The sequence below is a fragment of the Nelumbo lutea genome, chromosome 2 (genome assembly GCF_056320005.1).
Source record: "Nelumbo lutea isolate HS-2025 chromosome 2, American lotus-T2T, whole genome shotgun sequence".
NCBI lineage: Eukaryota > Viridiplantae > Streptophyta > Magnoliopsida > Proteales > Nelumbonaceae > Nelumbo > Nelumbo lutea.
Window position 1 is genome coordinate 37,786,333 of NC_142685.1, and position 25,482 is coordinate 37,811,814.

The 25,482-nt window shown below is 36.5% G+C and overlaps 1 protein-coding gene and 1 long non-coding RNA gene across 3 annotated transcripts; one reads left to right on the forward strand and one right to left on the reverse strand.

The window, feature by feature from the left end:
* Positions 1 to 6,695: 6,695 nt before the first annotated feature.
* On the reverse strand, positions 6,696 to 7,469 carry LOC148869933 (uncharacterized). Its single transcript, XR_016107315.1, has 2 exons — positions 7,057 to 7,469; positions 6,696 to 6,956 (listed from the first exon to the last, which is right to left on the reverse strand). It is a non-coding gene; the product is annotated as an uncharacterized LOC148869933 (long non-coding RNA).
* Positions 7,430 to 23,607, forward strand: LOC148869934 (binding protein). 2 transcript variants are annotated; one of them, XM_088970280.1, is made up of 9 exons: positions 7,430 to 7,773; positions 7,879 to 8,007; positions 8,379 to 8,494; positions 9,869 to 9,950; positions 14,456 to 14,515; positions 14,618 to 14,725; positions 15,768 to 15,813; positions 22,538 to 22,615; positions 22,955 to 23,607. In XM_088970280.1, exons 1-8 carry the CDS (start codon positions 7,699 to 7,701, stop codon positions 22,573 to 22,575), a joined length of 654 nt encoding a protein of 217 aa, XP_088826406.1. In that variant the 5' UTR covers positions 7,430 to 7,698; the 3' UTR covers positions 22,576 to 22,615; positions 22,955 to 23,607. The 2 variants fall into 2 exon arrangements, with proteins under 2 accessions (XP_088826406.1, XP_088826405.1); XM_088970279.1 differs by lacking the exon at positions 22,538 to 22,615 and having other exon boundaries at positions 7,594 to 7,773.
* The last annotated feature ends 1,875 nt before the right edge of the window (positions 23,608 to 25,482 follow it).

A 25,482-nucleotide genomic window follows, 5' to 3' on the forward strand; every position in this document is an offset into this window, starting at 1 on the left:
ATAAATTAATAAAATATAAAAAATACAATATATAATTATAGACTATATAGACTATATAGTTACAAATTGAAAATACAAAATTACATTAATAGCAAATAAATTAAATAAAACTAAAACAAATTTTATAATAATTTGAAAAATAAAAAATTGTGGGTTATTTGTTTAAATTTACAATTTAAACAAAATTTACATATACAATATGATGAAAGCATTCACACACACTTTCATCATTTGCTTCAGGTGAAAAACCAAACATCCGATGTATATTGTAGTAGTTTGTAGTATCATGCTCTCCTTTGTCTTGTAATTGTAAAGTTGTAATCTATATTTTGCATCATGATTCATAATTGCATCTAGCCAACCTTGGTAGGTTGGTACAGTGGTAGTGTCGTAGTGTGGTACCTACAGGTCTTGCACTAAAACAACTAAACAAGACTCCAATGGAACCATAGCTTGTAGACATCAAAAGGGTTAGTAGATCACAGATCACGTGCCATGGCGGGATTGACGGCGAGAAATGTTCTCCGAGAATCTGACTTCTCCCAAGTCCCAATATTTTTAAAATTTATTTTCCATTAATATTATTTCAAAAATTCATTTAAGTTGTGGGTTATTTCTTCTTCCTTCTCATGTGTGAGAAAATGTATGGTCAAATGACCAGTACCACCATTGCTATAATAGCTAAAGTCTTTTTTACATTTTTGGCAAACTGTTCTTTTCCCCTTTCCCTCAACATCCTCTATTTTAAATATTCTCCAAATCGGGCTACTAAACTTGGGGTTTTGGAAAGAGCTGGCCATTTTTTTTAATTCTAAAAAATAAAATTAATTTAATTGGACTTACCCCGGAATCTCGGATTATCCTATGATTATCGGTTCAGAATCCCATATTCCCAACTTTATTTCAATGGTCAAAGCTTTTCAACGTGACAACATCCAAGGCTCCAAGCCTCCCAAATTGCTAACTTGAAGAATCAGACAATCAACCAATCAGACTATGAGACTATCAGAGTTCACTCAGATTATAGAGAATGTATGAGAGACTGAAAGAGACTGAGAGGAAGAGAATAAATAATAACTTAATAGGAGAATTGAATGTTGATTCACTAATTGTTGAATTGGTGTGATGAGAATGGTAGAGGATAGCTGGATAGAGCTAATGGGCTCTTTATAGGAATTGAACATAATTCAATTACCCAAATGACCCAAAAAAGTATCTCTTATTTAGTTGTTGGGGGGGTTTTTTGGTCATTGTAAAGTTACTTATAACTTTACCCAAAATGCCCCCATAAACTAGTTGTTATATAGCTATTGAGGGGCATTTATGTCATTTTTTCAACCCCCATAAGAAAAATACACAAATACCCCCCCTAATATAGTTGTTTATAGCTATTGGGGGGTATTTCTATAAACCCCCCAAAAAAGCTGAAACTAGCCGTTGGGCCCCTTGGGGGGGTATTTCTATAAACCCCCCAAAAAAGCTGAAACTAGTTGTTGGGCCCCTTGGGGGGGCAACGACTATATTCCTGGGCAGGCCGAGCATGGCTCGTTATGGGCCTGGCGAGCCGTGCTTCATGCCGTGCCGGCCCATGGGCCTCGAACCCCCAGCCCAGCACGACACAAACCTCCTTGCCGGGCTTGGCATGACCCGTTAGCCTTTGTGCCATGCTGTACTGGGCTGTAGGCAGTCTGACCCAATTTACACCTCTATACATGTCGATATGCTGGTAGAGCGTATCAGCCTGTATCGGTGCTTTTTTGTGTTTTATTTATTTTTTCAAAACTGGTTCCGAGGGGTTGGTTTAAGTCCCAGCTACCCTTTGAACCATGGCTTGACCTGATACACCCCTTGTAGGGGCATATCGAGAAGGTCCTGATACAATACATATCGACTGATACGGGCCAATACGTAACAATATTTTGAACCTTGATACACATGCAAATTATTAATACAACATTCTTAGGCTAAGTTTTGAAGGAATATAGATGCAAATATGTAGAGTACAAAACCTTGCATTTTGTGCTTTTTATATGTATTTGTACTTTATATATTTGTATTTATACTTAGCTTTTTTTTTTTTATAAGAATAAAGAAATAAAAAACAAAAGGAAGAAGAGGTTACACACAACGGGGGGTAGCACATCCCCAAATGTTGGAATGAGCTAGTTAGCAAGCCAATCAACGACCTGATTCTCCTCCCGGTAAGTGTGTTCGTATTCAACGACACCGTCCATCTTCTCGATCAACGTCCTACAGCCTTCAATGATCATTTTTAGTCTCCATGGAGGGTCCACTTGGTTCTTCAAACTGTTAATAACTAACTTGGAATCACCCTCAATGATGATGGATTTTTCGTTGACGTTGAGAGCGAGATTATGGGCTTCCTAGGCAGTCCAAGCTTCAGCAAGATTAATAGTCGTAACACCTATTCCATAGGCTTTGAAATCCATAATCTGGCCAAAGTGGTTCTTGGCCACACAAGCAATGGTGCATTGATTGCCAACTGAGCTTTAGCCTTTAATGATGGCATTGATATGGGAAGAGACGTGTGCTTCATGTATTTGCTAATGAACCCAAACCCATTTGCTCAACTTTATGTGTTTTGTCCAAGAGATCCAAGTAGGAATGGATTTACATGGTGATTCCAGTAAATCGAAATCAGAGTCTTTCGATATCATGACACAGTTTGGGATTCTTCCATTTCCATGAATTAGTTTTACTTTTAGTTTATGATGAGGGGTGATTTGGCCCGACCTACTAAATAGCGAACATGTGGATGTGACCTGATACTGGACAATGACTCAATATTTCTTGCCACCTCAGTAGGCCAGGTCACCTTGGCCAGGACTGAGGTCTGAGTAGCTCGGGATGGCCCAAACTACCGAGGTGACACGTAGCGGACTTCTAGAAGCAAGCTAGATGTCTCTGAGCTCTTTGAGATCACACCACACAACTGTAGGTCTTATCCTCATCCCACCCAGATCGGTTGGACACGATAAGCTTTATTGGCTAGCATGATATCCACCTCTCGGTGCAGAATGGACTCCTAATAGCATGTGCTGAGGATCTCAGAGGTGTTTCACGAGACCCACGGTAGCTCATCTATATAAGGGCGATTACCCCAGTGACCCAAGGTACGTGTGATTTACTACATTCTAGCTCTCTTACTCTCAAGATTTTAACTCACACACATTAAGATTTTAAGCATCGGAGTGACTACGCCAAGTGAGCCACCTCGGGTTCTTTGAGTATTCCTTCCTTGTAGTTCAACTGACTAGCTAAGCAATCGATGTTTGAGCTGCCCTCCAGTTAGGAGCAACCAGATCGTGCACCATTAGTTTACAAAGCAAATTATCTTATACGCCAGATGATAATATGTGAACTTTATGATATGAGAATGAAACACAACCCTCCCATGTATTAGTATGCATTTCCATTATCCCATCTGATCCAATGAAGGTTGAGGTTTCTCATTTGTCTTATGGAAAATTATGATTCCTAGGTAGGGGTGGATTCGGGCCGAGTCGAACTGAATAGTTAGCTATTCGAGCTCGGCAAGGTAGTACGAGGCTTGAGCTCAAGCTCGACTTGAGTTAGAACCTTTAGCTCGAGCTCAGCTCGAGTCAAAAGCTCGTAAGCTTGAGTTCGGCTCGGCTCAAGCTCAAATTGAGAAAAATGTTTATAAAAAAAAAAATATATATATATATATATATATATATATAAAATCTTTTTTTATTTGATATTAAAAAAATTAGGAATTATAATAATTAGTTATTGTTATATATAAAAATAAAATATTATATATATAATATTTATTATATATATTATTTTCTATAATTTTATTATTATTATTATTATATATATGTATGTATGTATGTAGCTATTCGAGCTTGGTTCGTGAGCCTCATGAGCCGAGTTTTATTAGGCTCGAGCTTGACTCGATTAATAAACAAGCTTGTAAATTAGGCTTGAGCTCAGCTCAAAGCTCGGTTGAAACTGAGCCGAACCAAGCATTTCACGAGCCTAGCTCGAATAACTTGTGAAGAACTCGACTTGTAGCCATCCCTATTCCTAGGTACTAGCTAGACTCATCTTATATTGCTCTACATGCTCAATTAGAACCTGCTACTAAAGTTGTTGGGAAGCCTGAATGTGGGACACAAATGCTGAACATTACTGACCAAAGGACCCCTGGCTCTTCCTTGCAATCCCTACAATAAATTCTTCCTCGATACTCTCAAGTGTTTCTAGGCCAGGAGAAAGAATACTCTTGTTAGCTAAATCTGTCTTTCAAGGAACTGGTCTCAAGATTTTAATGAAGGTTGTAGGCAAGAGGGTACTTTCCTATGTTCTCTCTACTCGGTACCCCCACCTTTTCAAGGAAGAAAACCATGCCTTTTCTCATTTTTCACTGAAGGTTGTACATAGATTCCCTACTTTTCCTTCCTTTCCATACGTTTTCCTTCAAACCAAACAAGTCAATGTATAGGGATGAACAAGGGTAGGGCTTAATAAATATGCATAACTACAAGGACGTCTTGGTATACCAATATATAGGGATGAACAAGTGGGTAATTCAATATATAGGGGTTGAGTAAATGGGTAGGATGTACCTGAAACCAAATAAGAAATAAAAACGTTTATTTATTTTTTCATTGACTATTATTTTGGGAAATCATCTAAAACCTCCGCCTTAATTTACAGATAGGCTGCGTTTGGAAACAATGCAAATGGAGTGCAAATCCCGGTTCAGGGTAAATTTGCACTCTGGTTCACTTTTGCCTATGTTTGGCAACATTACATTTATGCATTGACAAATGACAGATCAATGCATATTTACATTGATAATAAGATGTGAAAGTACATCAATAAAAAAGAAGTAAATTTGCATCCATTACAACTAAAAGTTTGTTTGGTAAGAAGGTAAATTTGTTAGTGCAAAACTAACCCAATTTTACAATTTATGTGAGCCATTTTACACTACATATTTGCATTCACACTTATTTGCATCGTTTTCAAATGCAGCCATAATGTCTTAAACTTTTCCTCACTTTTTATGCCTTGGGCTACATTTGGTTTGTAGGAAAGAGGGAGAAAAGAGGAAACGTTCTTCCCTTTATTGAGTTGTGAGATGGGATGATAACAAAAAGAAATATTCCAATTCTCAAATTTTTTTGATAGTGGGATGACCACACCATTTTGGTATGAATAAATAATAAATAAATAAGTAAAATAAAATAAAGGAACTCAGTTAATCTTGGACAATATATGACAACCCAACAACATGCCAAGGAAGAAGGAACCAAAAAATAATAGTGATTTTGCCAAGGATTAAAGTATCAGTATTGAGTATTGTATCGGATAACTCGAATACAGATACGAATATGCTTTGAAAATGCATGGATATAGACGAAAAACATGAAAACACTTGGATACACTAGGAAAATGAATGTTAATTCCATAAATATATTACTAACAATAGGTTTAATGTCAAAATAGCAACAAATAATATATAAATATACAAGAGTTAGATATTTTGATGGTGTATATGAAGAAATATATTACAATTAATATAGCAGAATGAATAGATATAATACAATTTTATTGATATGCATCAACCAAGATTCCAAAAGACATGTTATATAGATTTTTACAAATTAATATGTGCACAAAGCCATTATTATCTTATTTTATATTAAAGTCCAAGGCATAAAACATATGCAACTATTATATTTCAATTATTATATCAGTGTTTCTATCTTACTACCTAGAATTTTTAACATACAAAAATGTAAACTAAAAATTAGTTCTCAAAATTTTGATAAACAATTGTAAACAATAAATATGTTATTATTGAATGCAAATCAAAATATTAATTGATAATTTATAAAAATATATAATCCTAACTTAAATATATCAAATCTATTTAAATTTCAAAGATACATATTATATGAAAATTCATAAATTTTAAATACTACACTAATTATTTCATTATTAATATTTTTATTTTTATAATTTATAAAATAAAAAAGTTTTAATATAAATACAGATTAGTGGATTTGATAGATTCAATTTATATTACATTTTTAAATATTTTATAAATAACATTTTTATTTTTGTAAATAAAAATACATGGTTATTTAATGAAAATTAAAATATTAATTAATAATTTATACAAATTTTGAGATATATATCATGTGCAAATTTATAAATGCTAAGTATTAAAATAATTATTTCTTGTTAATATTTTTAAATTTATTTAAATTAAAAATCAAAATTTTGATATAAATATGGATTTGATAGATTATTTATTCTATTGGTTTATAAAATATTAATTTTAAATATTATTCTTTTTAATTTATAATTGAAATTGTTGAAGATAAGTGCATATTGATTGTTGGGTTTTGATGTAGATCCGTGTAATAAAAGTTAATGTATTATGAAGTAAAAGTTGGCTAGATGCATCTCTCTTGGACGCTAGGCGAGTTGGCCGTTGGGGTCTTACGTTCAAGTCAAGCTTTGACGCTTGTTGTCAAACTGAGGTTTGAGGTTCGACACGATAGCATATTGGACCGATATGATCCAGTTGTAACGTATCCCATGCCGGTATCGCATGACCCGATACTGATAGGATACACCCAATACTTCAGCAGTTGCAGCTACAATGCTGCAGAACATCCCAACACCTTTTGCCCTTTAATCAGCAATCACTGAGCTTGTGCACCAGCCACAATTTACAAGGGAAAGACAATACTTCGTTGGCTCATCATACAAGAAAAGAAAGAGCAAAAGCAATTGTATGTCTCTTTGCCTTGGATTAGCACAGATACCTTTTATTTTTATCTAAAAACCGCCAATTGTCCAATCACCCAACTTGAAGCATCTGATTACTGCCAACGCCATATCCCTGGTGATAAATATGAATGGAATATGCAAGATTGCACCATGATCTCCTACTGAAAACGGAAGAAAAAACAAAAAAAGATAAGTTATCTGCATATACATGAGATTTTTCATTTGAATCTTGTTATTATTGCTGTTGTTGTTCATAATTACCTCCCGGAGAGAGCTCAGCCAGCTTCCAAGCAGCCTCTCTCTCTCTACAACTTCTCTCCCCTCTCTTCTATCTACCTCTGCATCTCCCTCTCCTTCACGATCCTATCAGCAGGCCTGGATGTCTGCATCGAGGGCCTCCTTCAGCTCCTGCACGAACTTATCCACCACATCTTTGATTCTGAAAAACATGTCTATGCGGAAATCACATACCTGTACGGCTGCTCTCTCTTTCGCTCGTTCTTACTTCATTGTATGGAGTATGGACAATGGACTGCAAAATTTGAATTCATGTCTATTTCTGATTATCACCCGCCAGTGACCAAACCAGTAGTTGTAACGTTCAGATCAAGCACTCTGGATCTGCTAATTACCATACCCTAGGTCCGTCGCTGGATTTCCAATGAAACTGCACCATCTGTCCTCTGAAAGTGTGAGGAAACTTGAATGCGACGTTTGGATTTTGGAAGGCATTTGTAATTTGAATTGAGGGCAATCTCGGTAATCCCTAAATTATAAACCTTGTTCGAACCGGTGGGGCCTTTTCCTTTCGCGATTCTTCTCCACTCCAGCATCCAATTCTCCTTTACCCTCTGAACTATTTACACAGAAAAGGAGAAGAAAACGAAAATTGAGGAAGAAAGAATGTTGAGATCTTTCTACCATGGAATCGCCCAACAACAGAAAAGGAGATTTCTACTACACCAGTTGTTTACTCGGGTAGTTTCCTCAGTTTCCGAAAAAAACTGAGGGAGATTCATATTCCTGCTTATATTTGCTATTGCTTATTTACTCCTGCTTATATTTTCTATTCATATTCCGCAGAGAGAGATTCACAGCAGAAATAAAAAGGCAATGGAGTTCGTGGCAAAAGGATGGAATGCTTTACAGGAAGTTGATAGAGTCATCGACTACACCGAACCTAACGACCCTCGTCTTTTCCCTCTTATGAGAGTAAGATTTCTTATGGAAAATTATACCCATTTATTTTTTCCTGTAATTTGGTTCATTTTCCCTTTATTTATACGAGCTTATTTTAGCTCTATTGGTTTCTTTTTTGCTTTTGTAGTGTATATTTTATTTTATATTTGCTTGTGAAATGCAAAATACATTCAAACTTGTACTCATTCACGTACATAAATTGATGCAGATGTGCCAATTATAAATATGTAAGTAATCTTAAATAGATAAGTGCTTATGTATGCTTATGTTTGTTCGAACTTATTTATGTTATTATTACTACTTGAGGTTTCTGGCTTTATTTGTGCTTACAGTTTACAGTATTTCTTGGGTCAATGTCGTGACATTTTGTATGTCAACATCAGACTGCAAAGGAGAATTTCGAATTGGCATTGGAGGCTGATAATTCAAATGTCCATGCAAGATATTGGTTGGCCAGACTTCATCTCAAATATCATGTCCCTGGGGCCTGTAAAGCCTTGTAAGGATAACTCTTTCCTCCAGTGTCGAGTGTTCTTTGCTTCCTTTTGTTGCTGTTGCTCCCTATCATGGTCTATAGTCTGAATGTTATCACTACTTGAAATTTCCATGGACATCTAGATCTTCATTGGATAAAACATATGGTGGTTATTTGCAATTTTAGTAAATTTTTACATGTAGTAGTGGGGGAGTTTGGATCAATTTATGAAGTGAACCATGTCATTGATGTTATGATATCGCAAAGCTTTTAGACTTGGGCGATTAATTTATATGCTACTTGGAATAAAGTAGAATGTATGCTATATTCTGTTAGGCAAAAATGTAAGTGACAATACATCAAGATTTATAGTACTAGAAACCTACAGAACTCTAACTTCTCTCTGCATGTGTGTGTGTGTGTGTGTGTGTGTGTGTGTGTGTGTGTGTGTGTGTGTGATCGTCTATCTAATTGTGGACCATCACCATGCTTCTTTTGTATTGTACTGCGCTATTCATTTTAATAAATTTTACAACTAAAAATAAAGAATATTTCTTTTGAGAATAAATAAAGATTGTATTTGTCAACTAAATCAGCACCCATGTACAACAAAAGCCTTTGATTAATTACAAAATAAAAATCCTCTGCCGGAAAACTTATCAAATGGCATTCCTTTAAATAAGGAATTTGAGGCCAGCCAAGATAACAACCACCTTTGACTTTCCCTTCAACTGCTATTTCATCACTTGCTTCTTCTCAAAAACTTAACTGTTTCTTTGACCCCAGATAGCCCCCCAAAACAGCTACCATCCCACATTACTTTGTCACCCCTGCCCAACCTATTAAGATGCCATACCTCCAGAATTGCAACATATACTTGGGGAAGCAGGTTTGAACCCTAAAATTGTCTCACACTCTTTTCCAAATGGATGCAGCAAAATTACAATGTAGGAACAGAAGATTTGCTGTTTCCAGACAACTATTTCATACATTGCATGCTGGATTATCCACTGCCACACTCCACTTCATAAGGTTTTCAGTTGTGACTTGTGAGGCATTTTTCCAATGCTGCCACCCACAGCAGGAATCTAATCTTTGAGGGAATTATCTTGCACCACACTTTAGAGAAAATATTTACCTGGAATGGTTGAGTATTTATAATAGATATGCAATGTTTCTGTAGATTTTCTACTCCTGCAAATTTTACTGTTTGTCAATTTGGTTCTTATGGAGTCCTTCATTTTGGTAATAAGTTTATGATAATTTCTGTGGGCTTGTAATGCCACAAATCTTGATTTATCGTCACTTTTGCTTCCCCCGAGGCCTTTCATTCATATTCAACAGTTCGATTGAATAAATTTTCAATCTCTTAAATGTTCCTTTTTCTCATTTTAATAGAGGAGTTGCTTTATTAGTGGAAGCTGCAGATATGGGTGATCCAGATGCACAATATGAACTGGGTTGTCGTCTAAGAGTTGAGGTTAGGCTCTTATACGTTGACTGATACTGTGACTTTTTATTGCTGCCTTTTCTACACAAAGAATGTGGTTTTTACCAATTTAGAATTTCTTGAAATTTAGAGGAGACCCATTCTACTCTGTCCTTTAAATATGCTTTCATTGTTCAAGACCTTCTTGTGTCTTTTTTTGTCCTTGTGCTTTAAGAGATCTGAATATATCTCAACTTCTTATTGAAATTTATACTTGGTGACTCTTGATCAATTAATTATGACTGATGTTTCCAGATATTACAGGTTTACTGAGGCATTTCATTTGCCTGAAAGCCTAAAAAACATAGCACTATAACATATGATTATTATTTTCTGTCATAATGATCCAATTTGTTTTCATTCGCTAAGGCTAATTTGCATGAACTATAAATTGAACTTAAAAGTAAATAGAAGTATAGAACTATAAAAATTTTGATGTCAAGATTTTCGTTTTTTCTCCACTAAATCTGTTGACATATTCATGAAGAACAGCTCTTAGTTGAGTATTGAAAATGCATGTGGAGACAATATCTACCTTTTTTTTTCCTCTGAAGAGGTAAAGTATGGCATTTGTATTAGTGATGCTGCACCCAGGAAAGTGGCCCAAAAACTTACCAGAGGGAAAGTTCACTTTCCATGGGCCCTACACTTCCTTGCAAAAGAATGTGGGGACTTACTGGCAAACGAACAGGCCTTATGTGTTTCCAAGGTCTTATTAGAATAGAGATGATGGGTGGAGAAGGGCTTGTTTTCTAGAGTCTATTGGAGTGCAAAGTTTAAAATGTTGGTCTTCCAAATATAGGAACCGTGTCAGAAATATTGTAAAAATTATAGACTTGGTGGAAACATTGCAAAATATACAAAAGTGTAGAATGGTATTTTATGAAATGATAAAGGAGGTGTAGGCACACCTTTTTAATTCATCATCTTGTTCCAAATCATTAAACAAAACTAAGAAACTAAGGTTATAGACAAAATAATATGCTGTGATGTTGTCCTGTAAACCTTAAGATTCACAACTACATGATAAAATTAGTTCAAGCATTTTTTTTTGACAAAAAGTAACAAGAGTTTCATTAGATAAAGAGGTGGTACATGAGAAGATGTACAACAAGCATGGAAAGCCCCAAAATCTTCTACACGGGGAGCAGCCTATCACTATATAATACATCCAAAAAGCACCAAATTTGGCTAGGCCATCTGTAATGGCTCGAAGTGGTTATCTGTAATGGGATTTAGCTCCCTTGGAATCCCAGTCAAGTTTGCATTTAAGCACTTCAGAGAGTCCCTAGCTTCTGCCAGAAAATGGCTCAATCTCCATGGGCCACCCTCCTTGTCCCTTAGCCAGTTTATGGTATTTGCTGAGTTGCCTGCAATGGTTAAGCTCTGAAAACCCAGGTTTCTCACTATTCTAATTCCTGTAAGTCAAGCAAAAGTTTAACTCATAGAAAATGCAAATGATTCTAGTAGATCAACCAAATAATCTATTACACAAACAGAAGCCAATATTTAACTTTATACTCGAAATGAATATCGAGCTGGCTCGAAGTGGTTATCATGTACATCAGGTGGATAATCGACATATTCCCCAGTGAACACTACTCTAGATATCTACAATATTTTCACCAAATTATATTATAATACTATCTATTGTACTCCACATAGTGCTGGTAGTGTTCACTGGGGAATATGTCGATTCTAGTAAAACTTCATGTCACTACCATGGAAATGGAAATACGTTGGAGAGTATGACCTCAATGAATCCAAAATTTTATCTCAAGGGCTGGAATTGGAAGTTTAAGAGATTTAAGTAATGTGATTGGTTGGCCCTTCATGTGTAAGAAAAGCCCTTTGAGAATTTCTTTCTAATTCTAAAAAAAATTGAATCAAGTGTTCCCTTGAATCATTCATTTAATAGTTAAAAGTCAGGAAAAATGAGTTTACCTCTCCCTAATTTCTTTGTGCTCTTTTTTATTAATGAAAATTCTCTTTTATTGACAAAAAGTAAAGAAAAATGAAAAATAAAAAAAATTAAAATTATATATTGGACATGTCCTGATAAAATAAGTAAAGTAATTTTCTTTGCATGGGCCATTGCTTGGTAGAATGGTAAAACCTCTGGCTGGCAAGTGTGAGAGGATGTGTTCAAATCTGAGAGCATTTACTTTGTGCAAAAGTGTCAAAGTTTAGGTCCATATCCAGTCTACCCCTCCCAAGACTTTGGCCGAGACTGGCCTTTGAAATATATGTTTTCTTTGAAATTGCATGTACAGTGATTTAAAAGGCATGCCTCAGGTGTGCCTAGGTGCATAAAGACGTGCATTTCAAGGTATGCACATATGCCTTGCCCCAACCTAGGAGCAGCCTCTTGGAAAAGGCATGCACCTTGAGCCTCAGCGCAGGCTTGCACCTTAGTTTACATAGTGGCTGGGCCTGGTTCTTTACTCCTGGACCCCAACCAAGCCCCATGAGGCAGGCCCAAACAGGTCCATAAGAGAGTCCTAAATTTTTGGCCTATATAGAACCCTCTTATCTGTTGTTTTCTCATCTTTGTTGGTACAAGGCATTCTTCATCAAACAACATTTAATTTCTAATCATAAAATATAATGAACTGCAACTAAAATCACAAAACTAATCTCTTTATATATAAGCCAAAAATTTAGGATCCCCGCATGGATTTGTTTGGGCTTGCCTCAAGAATCCTTTACAGAGGTGGAGGGATGATCTTAGAATTAGGAATACAAGTTATTTAACATCACATTAGCTACCTAAAGTATTGTAATTGGGAAACAAATAAACAGATTGAAAGTTTGACATGCTTGAATATGTTTTATATGTCATGTTTGATTTTATTTTTACATTTTTAACATCAACCTCTACTTTCAAAAGTTGGCCTTATCTATTGCTTCTGGAGTAAAATTGGCAGAAATTTTAATATTGCCTCTTTACCTTATAGATCATCATAACTAACCATCACTTCACTGCAGGCTGAGGCTGATCGTTTGTATGCAATTATGCATGGGAATATTTAAATGACTCCAATAACCACATTGATTTTCTTTTGAATTTTGGGGTTTCGTTCAGATTTGCAGGGTAGGTAATAAGAAAAAGATTTAGAATAAATTATATATGTGAACTAAGGAAAGAGAAAAAAGAAAACATGGAAAAAGTAAAAGAATTAGGAGGTGCATACTCCTTACCCAAAAACTTAAGGATGTGAACGTTAGGCTAGACCTAAGGGATGAGATATTTCAGAAATATCTAAAGGGAAGTTCACACTCAAGTCCTTCACATTATCCTTTTTAGGAGAATAAAGGATGGAAAATGGCTTATTCTGGTCGTATTTGGAGTAGACAAGTCCGTGTTGTTGAGGAATTCATGTGGTTATTTTTCTTGATAAGGTGCTTACCCTGGATAATCTGAATAATGGGGAATTGCAGTTCCATGACTATTGTCTCTCTTCAAATTTACTGAAGTGCGAGTGCACCATTTTTTTCTCGTTTGTTCTTGCACTTCCCTTTTTCTTTGTTGGCTCTTTCAGATCCCCCCTCCCCCTGGATTCTGTGATGTAGGAAGAGTCCTCTCTTGACTCTCTATTTAAGATGGTAGAAATAGTGCTGTTTGATGGTCCTTTTGACCAGACCCTTTATTTTCAACTGCTCAGTTGATTGAGATGCAGAATCGCAGATTGCAGAAAGCTTTGTTGTAGTTGGTCTAATGTTTTGGTGGAGGGGTTATATTGCATACCTACTTTTGGCTTTTATAACAATAACATCATCATCATCAACAACAATTTCTTGTCCTACCTGGAGATTTTCTTAGGTTTCATTCAATATTTCAGGGAAATTATTTGGAAAAATCAATTCTAAATTTAATCATCCTTGATAATTCTTATATCATCCCATATCCAGTGTGACATCTAGATTTCTTTTCTAACATTTAATACATGGAAACATTACTTTGCTTTGCCATCATCATCAATGTTTATCCATGAAGTTTTCTTCCCTTTGTGGCCTTGGTTACTAGGTCAGAAAAGTGTTTAACCAGTCTAGAACAAACACCATAAATCTGGTAGGCAGGATCGTGTTCCATCTTGTCATTGTATCAAGAATTGACAAGCCTTTTTTGATAGCAGAAAAAAACTTCATAATGGAAAAAAGGAAAATGAGTTGAGAATTGACACCCTTGATAGTTTAACATTCTTGTATGTTTTTTGGACTATAAGCCTAATGGTTTACATCTTCACAATAATGTTGTGTTTTTCTATGCTGTTCTTTTCCTTGCATAGATCAATCTCACATGGCTTTGAGCTTAGATTTCTTAATTTGGATTTGTTGATTCAAAAGTATGTAGTTTGCATGTTTGTTATGTTTAGATAATTAGCATGTGTTCTATTTTTGGTTCCTAATTATGTTGGTGAATCAGATACCTTTTGTAATTATGACTGATGCCATTATGTTGTTCTTTGATCCTGTTTTGGGATTTTGGAGGATAGAATGAGAATGTTCAATCAGATCAACAGGCTTTCTATTATCTGGAGAAAGCTGTTGACCAGGTATATTTTCCATGCACTATATGTTTATGTTATTGATGGAGATTGCATTTCACATGCATAATATTTCGATCTTATTGTTCACTGGAGTTTGCTTTGTTCTAGTTGCATCCAGGTGCGTTGTACCTTCTAGGTGCTGTATATTTGACAGGGGACTGTGTAAAGAAAGATATTGCTTCTGCATTGTGGTGTTTTCATAGAGCATCAGAGAAGGTAATAGTGGTTATGCTAATGTTAATTGTTCTGCAGTTAAACAACTGAACTCAAACATAAAGCTTTATTATCATTACTATTACCATCACTATGACTAAATGTACAAACTAACTACAACCTAAGCAAGTTGAAGATATTTCATTGAAATACAAGCAGTACGTAATTAACTGAATGCAATATTTCTTATAGGCCTTTTGGCATGACCATTTTTGTGGAAATTGATTGACTTATTAAGACACTTTATGTACTATAATATATATTATTGAACTGGAGGCATCTGATGGCAATTTTGTAGTGGAAGATAGAGAATTACTTGAGGAGGCTTGAGCACAAATGACCATTATTTTGGTGGGCTACAAGAAGATAGCTTATCTTTCCACTTGAGTTACTAGATTTGCTTGCAGACTGAGGTTGTTAGAAAAAAAGTTTGATGCATGTTCAATTGACACTTTCAAGTGGAACAAGGCCATTTTGATGCATCTTCTGATTTTTTGCTCTCAAATTTGCTTTTCTTTTTTCTCTTTCTTAGAAAAAGGTTTGACACACTTGCTGGCAAGTGCACAATAAGTCTATATATCACATAGCATTGTATATTGAACTTGCTCTTTCTCAAAGTATTTAATGGTTCTTCTTTAGCATATCTTGAAGTCTTGAACTATATATCAACTTGGTCAACTGATCTTTATTACCACATATTGCATTCTTTTGGCTGGTAAGAAAAATAAATGTATTTCGATAAAAGGAAAAAGCACTACTCTGAGGTTCACAAGTAATTCAATAAGACAGATTTGGACATGAGATTGCCTGGGGAGATGCTGGCAGGAGGTAATTCACACCGCCAACATATAGCCACTTGTGTTGTTCTTTACTTTTGTTAGTCTGTTCTTAAAATTCAGCAATTTAAACTTGATTTATTTGGATGCTGGTCTCTTAATAAAATATGTTAAAGAATTAATTTAGGAATAAAGTCATTTGGATTAGTTCTCAAGTGGTGTGCATTATTATTGAAGCTATATTAACTTTTTCTTCAATCTGTTTTCAGGGGCATGCTGGTGCGGCAATAGCATATGGATCACTGCTTTTACAAGGTAAGTAATTTCCAACTTGTGATCTATCCACTTTATCAATTTTTTCTTATTTTCAATTTCTACAAGGTCATAAGCTCTCCTCAACATTTTCTCTTAATCAGGTTTTTCTTGGTGTCCGGCTTCCTTTTTAGCTATATATTGTAATCTGCTTCTTTGGGAGCTTATGAAAACCTTGTCTAATGATGATGTGGAGAAGTTCTCTAGATTGGTCATTCATCCTTTGTAATGCCAGGGACAATAGGGGAAGAGATAAACAAGCATTTCAATTTGATAATATGGATTAAAAAAAGAGCCAAAAGTTCCTTTACAGATCTGCCCTTTTTCTTTATATAGGCTAATAACCAATAAGCTTGACCCCCTACAATCTGCTACAGTAACATGTGAATAGTGCTACTACAGGGTGAACCATGTGATCTCTGTTGCTGGCTTTCCTAGCCATTTCAACAAGACCCTCTGGTACCGATTTCCCCAATGGGATTGAACCTCCTTATCATCTAGGATGTCTTCAATAATTTCAAGTGGTTTCTTTGGCAGCTGCTCTAGTCCAGATACTACAACTTCATCTCCATCAAATCCTTCATAAGAAGACAAATGTGCTACATTAAAGATTGGACTAATTTGCAAGTGATCTAGTTGATCTATAACGTAGGCATTATTGCTGATCTTCTTCAGTATTTTGGATGGCCCAAACTTCTTCGAATTCAACTTGCTCTATTTTCCCCTTTGAAGTCTTTCTTTTCTCAGATACACCAATACTCTCCCTCTTAAAAACTCCTTTAAGCAATTATGAGAGTCAACAGCTTCTTTATAGAGCTCATTGGTCTACTTTATGGATTCATGCACCTGCTTGTGAATCTTCTTTGTGTGTTCATCAAAAGCCTCGCCATCTTCACTCACCCGAGCCTCTTGCAGTAATGGAACAAGATCCAAAACATGTGAATTGTGGTTTATACCCATAGGCAGCCTCAAGCGGTATCATCTTAATGGTACAATTAACTGAGTTATTATAAGCAAACTCAGCTTGGTGGAGGACCTGATCCCATATCTTCACATGTTATCCCACAATACTCCTTAGCATATTATCCAAACTTTTGTTAACAACCTCTGCTTGCCCATCAGTTTGGGGATGGCACATGCTGGACTATTTCAATTGGATTCCCAAATGCCTCCAAAGTGATCTCCAAAAGTGACGAACAAACTTCACATCATGGTCAGAAACTATACACGTTGGCACCCCATGCAATTGCACACAACTAGGGGTAATCATTTTAGGTCGGCCCGGCCTGGCCCAGAAATTCTGGGCTTGGGCCTGGGTTTTGTGTTTAGGCCTGGCCCGGGCCTAATACTTCAAGCCTGGCCTGGGCCCAGTGCAGCCCCACATATATTTAAACATACACATTTTATGTATAATGTATATATATATATATGCACATGTGTTATATTATATTATATATTTTATATAAAAATATTATAATATGACATGTATAATTTATTTTATATATAATATATGAAGCAAATTTATATGCATGTCATATGCCATCTATTATAAAATATTATATGTGTAATATTTTATATAAAAGACATAGGCCTGGAATTAGGCCCAGCCCGGCCCAGGTCTGTGTAGGCTTAGGGTTGGGCTTATGTTTCAGGCCTGGAACCCCGGGCATGGGCCTTGGCTATAACCTTATCATAAGTGCATAGCCCAGCACAGCCTGGCCCATGATCATTGAGTAGCATCGATTGTCTTAGAACATGGGATAAAGTGTGCCATCTTCAAAAATTGATCAACTACAACAAAAACCAAGTCATGCCTCCTTTCTGTCTTCGGCAATCCTAACACAAAGGCCATGCTTAGATGTAGCCATTGGTGATTCTGGCACTAGTAGCGGCATGTACAGACCTGTATTTTGTGGTTGTCTTTTAGCCAATTGACAAGCTCAACATCTCACTAATCTTTCCAAGTCTCGGTACATATGTGGCCAGAAATAGCGATCAGCCACCATAGCCATAGTCTTATCTCTATTGACCTCCTAACCCTCCTCCATGCATCTCTTTTATGATTTATTCTCATAGTGACCCTATGGCAATACATAGTTGATTTTCCTTAAAATAAATAATCTTCAACCATAACAAATGGGGAATCCTTCCTGCTGGTTGGGTCATCCAATTCCTTCAATATGCGGCTGAAAAAAGTATTATTGCTGTATTGTGTTATCAATTCTTCAAATCCAACTACTTGTGCCTTCAAACTTGACAACAGAACAGATCTTCAGCTCAAAGCATCAGCTACCACATTTGATTTACCTGACTTGTGCCTCAAAGAGAGAGAAATCTTGCAGATAAGAAACTCCACTTGGCATGTTTAGGAATGAGCTTCAACTTTGATATCTAAGGGCCTGATTATCAGAATACACCACAAACTCTTCTTCATGTTAATACAATGGTACTTTACCTCCTCTCTATCTCTCTCAAAAAAAAAACCACAAACTCTTGGTGTAATAGGTGCCACCAATGCTGTAAAGCTCTTACCAAGGCATAGAACTCCAAGTCATATGTAGAGTATCTTTTCTTACATTTTGATAACTTCTCACTAAAATAAGCTATTGATCTGCCCTCTTGGCTGATCGTACCAATTCCTACGTGAGAAGCATCACATTCCACAACAAAGACTTTTTCAAAATCTAGTAATACGAGGACAGGAACTTCTAGTATTCTCTGCTTGAGTAATGGGGTTCTTAATGTTGCTGAGATTTCAAATAAATCTCCTATAGAAATAGACCAATCCATGGAAACTATGTATATCTCCAAGGGATTGTGGTTAGGCCATTCAATAATAGCCTTCACCTTTTCAGGATCCGGTTGTAGCCCCTCATTGAAAGTGTTAAACCATATGCCCCAGAAATACTACTTTGTCACATAAGAATGAGAACTTCTCAAGATTAATAAAGAGCCTTTTTTTTGTGAAGAGTCTTCAACTTGGACAAAATTCTTGACCTCTACATCTGATCCAACATATCATCTAATCTGGGAATGGGAAACCAGTCTTCACAGTGATTTTGTTGATTGCGCGTTGTCCACACACATCCTCCATGAGGCCTTCTTTGGTGTAAGCAATGTTGGGATTGCACAAGGGCTTTTGCTTTTGTGAATCAACCCCTTTGCAATCAGGTCTTTCACTTTTCTCTTCACTTCAGGGTTCAGCCCTATGAGCAAGGTGGCATGCAATAGGCAGGATGTTTTGGCAATGCTGCATCCAGTACTAAATCCATAGCATGTTGCACATTACATAATGGAGGTAGACCCGTTGATAACTCCCCTTTAACAAACTTCTTTCATTCCTCCTCAAATTTACAGGCTGAAAGGTAACCTGCAACCTTGGTTTCCTGTAAGATTCTCCATTTTGTGATCATATAACTAAGGTCTTCCCAAAAGTATATGACAAACATCCATAGGAGCCATTTATCAAAAAAAAAAAAAACATCCATAGGAGCCACATCACACCATGCTTCATCATCATATTTATTGCCAAAAGTAAATCTTACTAGGCAACTTGAAGTAATGGGAAACTCCATATCTTTTTGAAACCAAGAGACCTTGTAAGGTTGTTGATGTTTCTCTGTAGTTTCTGCCACAAGTGACACGTATATGGAATATGCTTCAACAACACCAATCCTCCTCTTCTTCACTCTTGGGGGATGTTAGCACCCTTCTCACCACCAAACTCTCACATTGGGAAGGAAATACAGCCACTCCTTCCTCTCCATCTTCATAGTCATTATACACTGGCTTCACAAGCTTATTTTCTTCATTGTCTCTTTCAACAAGATTAACTCTTTGCTGCGTACATGCATAAGAGGTGTGTCCCCTTTCCCCACATGTAAAACAGTGTATTGAGGGCATGCTAACATCCTTGTATGGTCCAGCACCTGCATGACCAATTGCTGGTCTGAAAACTTCTTTTCCTTTCTCACTTCTATCCATACCTTCATTAGAATAGTTCATCACACTATCCCTCTGTTTCAACTCATGGAAGCAGCGGTACATGTCCCTTTAATAATCAGCAGGCAGGAACTGTTTCCTCATCTTCCTCTTCATGTCTTCCCAAGATCTGATTATTCAACCGTTGTCTCCCAATCCAAATAATCCTTAGCACTTGACAACCCATAAAATTCAGGCACTTCTACTTACTCCTCTCATATTTGAGTCCAAAGCACTTACCAGTCTTTCCTCTAAACTCCCATGACCTGGTTCACCTCTCCCTTGAAGATTATGAAAAAGGATTAATAGCCTCTGATAGTTGGATCCTTCATATTCCTCCTGGTCACATTCCGGACACTAGCAGGTTCATGGTTGCCCCCTGGTACCTCCATTTGGGCCTCCGCACGTCACTACTTTTGCAATGCTTGCACTTGACTGATGTAGGGAAAGTAGGGTGAGATAGATTTAGAGAGTGAAGATGGTCAAAACATGATAGTATGGATTGATAATAAGCCAAAATATACTTCACAAATATGCCCTTTTTCTTTATATAGGCTAATAAACAAGAATCTTGCCTTGCAAGTCGTATTAAAGAAACTTGCAGCCCAAGCCACAAACTAACAACAAAAGGCAACAAAACATTTAAGCTAATGAATTTGGAAAAAGACCCTCATAGAAAACAGAAATAACAAAAGACCCCTTAGCTATCTGCTACAGTAACCCGTAAAAAGTGCTACTACATACTACGGCTGTGTTGTCCTTCATGCTCCTACACTTTTGCCTGGATGGCATCTTCCTTTTTAGCCACACCAAACAATTGCATGTCTAGGCCAAGACCATCCATTATATGGGAAACTTTCTGGATTATCCATCTGGTCCTATGATTGATCATCTGATCAGCATCACTCATGTCAGTTGTATAATGCTTTATCGAACAATTACATGTTTTTAATCCAAGACCAACCATAGATAGTAGACCCTCTGAACTGACTATTTGATCTATGCCCCCGTGTTTTAAATGCACATGGCGCAAGGTGTTTTGAAGCAAGGCGCAAAAAAAAAACAAAAAGTTGCTAAAAAATAAAAAGTCAAAAAATGCAAAAAATTAAAAATATTAAACATAATATTAATAAGAAACATAAACTTAATTTTTAAAATTAATGGTTTTAAAAACCTATTATCTAAAATTAAAATACATAAACATAACATGTAAAGCATATTCAAATGAAAATTTAAAAATAAAATCAAATATATAAAACATTTTCAAGCATGTACAGCCCACAATCTCTTTTTTTCTTCAATTGCATTACTTCAAGTAGCTAATGTGATGTAAAACATATTACATTCCTAATTCTACGAGTCGCCTTTGTGCCATGCCCCCTCGAGGCAAGCCCAAACAAGTCCATATTAGGGTCTTAAATCCTTAATTCTTATACAAAATTATTGATTTTATAATTTTATTTGCCTTTTAAGAAGATATTTTATTAAGATGAATGAATGAACAACATTAGCAAATAGGGGGTTTCCGGAGCCCCTGGCCCAATCACTAGGTTCAAAAAAAAGCAAAAAAGCATACAATTTTCAAAAGGCGCACTCTTGGGCCAAGGTGAAAGGTGCATCAGGCGTGCACCTTTAGAAAGTTCTGCACCTAGGGCATGGGTGAGGCACCTACCAAAAGATGCGCCTTGCCTGTGCGCCTATTAAATCACTGCTATGTCCATCCATGTACCATAGTTAGTAGACCCTCTGACCTGATTATCTGATCTATGTCCATCCATGTTTTTTTCTTTGATAATTGAAAATTAATTTCATTAAACAAGAAGAATAAAGCTTTACAGGCATCCCTTGAAGAGGCACAAGATGCAGCCTCGAGCCTCCCCTAAGCATTACAAGCAATCAGAAATAAAGATTACAAAGCTGCCCAAAATGGCTTATCCCTAGAGGACCCCTGTTTAGCAAGGGAATCAGCAAAGGAATTTGCCTCCCTATCCACCCTCTGGAATCTACACGTTATGTGTCTTGTTAAGCATTTAGTTTTTTTTTGTGAGATCCCTATATCTCCAAACAACTGAGTCTGGATTTGACAGCCTGCCCACAATCACTTTAGAATCCCCTTCAATTAATAAGTTCACCACTCCTAGTTACTTAGCAATCTGAATCCATTGTACTGCATCCAACAACTCAGCTCTTGTGGAATCCCCTATCTCCACTGGGCCTGAGAATAAAGATATGATGTTGCCATTCTCATTCCTCAGGACTACTCCTATGCGGGATGGTCCTGATTTACTTTGAATACTTCCGTCAAAATTCAATTTAATTACCCCTTCCGGAGGAGTTACCCAAACTGTTACAGCTCTGTTTTTCCCAACTGAAGTGTGTGTTACTGCAGCCCAATTCCTCCAAATGCCATCGAAAGAGAGATTTTAAATAAGCCAAGGATTTCAGCCAATGAATAGCCCTAGTTAAAATACAATCTTTCACTCTGTAAAGGATCTCTCCTTATCTTGGAAAATTCTGGCATTTCTATCTTCCCAAATTGTCCATAAGGTGGCTGCTCTGAAACATCTCCACATACTGCTCCCTCTTATTGTTGGGCAAGCAAAAGTTGACGGAGAAAACATCTCCACATCTGCGTCCGTCCATAATTCTGTGTACCGGATACTTTCCCTTGTAGTACCAACCTTGAAGTCTCAGGGTTACAGTTAAAATAAATGCCAGAAATTGGTTTTCTTTTGTTGTGTATCAGGTGCTACTGGAATGAAACTGACCACAATAGGAGTGTGAAATGTCAAACACGTGGAGTACTTGGGCTGCTAATTTCCATGTGAGATTGCTGGCTTGCATGAATCTATTTGCTAGACAAATTTTCTGGATACAAGCAAACCCTTCATAGGCTACTATTTACCGGACAATGATACAGATAACATAGGCTAAAAATTGTTCTAAGGAGCAAGTTGAGTCATTTTCATTTGAATGGCCAAAAACTGTATGACAAGTGGTTTTCAATGAATTTATAAATTGGATGGTTAGTACCATCCAGCACGTTGGTCTGTGGTCTCAGATTCTTGGGTTTCAACTATATGTTGTTTACTATAAAAAAAACTATATATTGTTCTTGTCATAAGATTGTGATATTTCCGAATGACACATTTACATGATGCAGGTGCTAAAATCCCAGTAGCCCTAACAAAATTTAATTCAAGAGGGGGTATCTCTACTAAAAGAGCAAAACAACATGTGGAAAGCCCCATGGAGAACCCAGTAGAGATGGCAAGAAAGCAGTTCGAAATAGCTGCAAAGGCTGGATGTGATCTTGGATTGCAATGGTTGAAAAGACTTGAGGAGGAGGAGAAGCTTCAGATTGTTGCATAAAACTAACATTGCTGTACCTATAGGTATTCTCTCTTCAGCTAAATTGGAATTTATTAACCAAATGGTAAATCTAAGTGTAGAAGCGCAATTGATAGACTTCAAACTTCATAAATATCAAATACTTCAGTCACTGCTTTCATGGGTGTGGCTCAGGATGTAAAATTTGTTGTAAAGCTGTCATAGAATCAGACATATCAATACATGAATAAATGGTCCTTGGGATAAGCTTATAGAAAGATCGGAATATAGTCTAGTCATGCTTATCCAACAATGCCAATCTTCCTGTATGAATCTTTTTTTCTTTTAATAGGGAGGACATTAACCTTCCCAGACTTATGAATCCATTAAGGACCATGCTCAACTGATGTCAAACAGTGAATATTTTGGTTTATTTTCCACCCCATGATGGAGTCAGATAGTGAGGATGCTGTACTGTTTTCTCAATATTACTATGTGATCTTTTCAATTCCATGTAAAGGCATGTTCAGTCAGGGAATACTTTTAAAGACTGTCACTCATGTAGCTCATATGAAATGATAGGAAATACTCTCCATTGGGACATTCTTGTTTTTTGAAAAAGGTAAAGTAATAATGTATTCAAATATCAAAAGTGTCAATGTACAATGAGAAGCTGTGCAACCCAAAGTATTCTAGTGTCCTCAAAAAAGCTAAAAACCAAAAAAGAAGAAGAAAATTCATTCTCCTTGAATGAGCTGTATTTGATATCCACTGATTTAGAGCCTCAATAATGCCCATTAATCACTCTGTTGAGCTATTTTCTTCTCAAAAACCCGATATATCCTTTTCAGCCATACAAACCATAAATCCACTGAGTTAGAGCCTCAATAACGCCCATTAATCACTCTTTTGAGCTATTTTCTTCTCAAAAACCCGAGAAATCCTTTTCAGCCATACAAACCATAAAACTGCCAATGGAATATTAGACCAAAACAGGCTTCCTTTCCTGCCCATTCCAGTTACTTCCATCCCTGTAAGAAAGCCTGAACATGCTTAGAAATATCTCTCTCCCAAACTACCCGTCAAGTAAAAAACCTAATCTGAGGGTGCAGGCTTGAGGCTTGCAGCAGACCTCCATATTGTTTTGTTAGGAAAAGGAAAAGCCACAGCCATATCCAACCCCTTCTAGCAAGATTTAACAGAAACCAAGCCAGATTTAGACCATTTCCAGCATCTGGAAGTCTGAAACTAGGTGCAGCTCCCAGGCATTGAAGTTCCTTCTGAAATCAGGGGACCAAATAAAAGTACCACCTACCAAACTACAATAGTCTTCCACCAATGCATCTCAATTGCTAGCAATCTAAGAGAGGCCTTTCGTCACACTATGGATCTGTCAAACTTTAGCTTGTTACCATTACCAAGCCGGTATTTGATGCCTTTCGAAAGGTGAGGGTAAGCCTTGAAAATCCCTCCATGCAATGCAGCCCTAAGGTTGCAAAGGTGGTGTTCGTGTCCCAGCCATTTTCATTTAGCCGTACTTTTCAACTAATAATCTTCTCCACGACCCATTAGATTCTGAATTGAAACACCAGAACCATCTTCCTAATAAAGCCAAATTGAATCTTTTAACCTTTCTTATACCCAAACCAAGGAAGAATTTATTGACACAAAATTTTTTCAGTTTTTAAGTTGGAAAGTTTCCCGGTAAACAGAGATTTTTTAGAAGAGGAAACGTGGTTGTTTTAGGCCTATCATCTTGCCACGTGCATGGCCTGGGTTACCTGGGAAAGTTTGCCGGCTGACCTGACTAACTAATCTCCTTATCACCACAATAACTAAAATGTGATTTTATAGTTTTCCAATATCTAATAGATGCGCTGAGGTCACTACTAGCACTTCAAACGTTACATTGATAATTTGATTCTGGCATTCTTGAGGAAAACATTGATTGCTTAGGCTCAGTTTGGAAGGAGTACAAATACAAATATATACAAAATAATATAAAATGTAAGATTTTGTACTCTACAAATTTGTATTTGTACTCTTTCCAAACTGAGCCTTAGGGACTGTTCGGCAGCATTGTACTCTAATCTCATGAAAGCATAGAAGTCCTGAGCTCTAAGCTTTGAAAATTTGCTTTTTTTTAGCTTTTTTAGATCTTGGAATATAGAGAATTTAAGTAATAAAACAATTAATTAATTAATTAAGAAATAAATAATTAGTGGGCAATGGAGAAAAGTGTGATTTGATAAAACAATTTTTTTTAACATTTCTTGTTTTTAACAGGTGTTGAGAAACGGATATTTGGCAGCAACAGTCCCAAACCAAAAAAAGAAAAAAGAAAATCCATTTTCTAAGAAA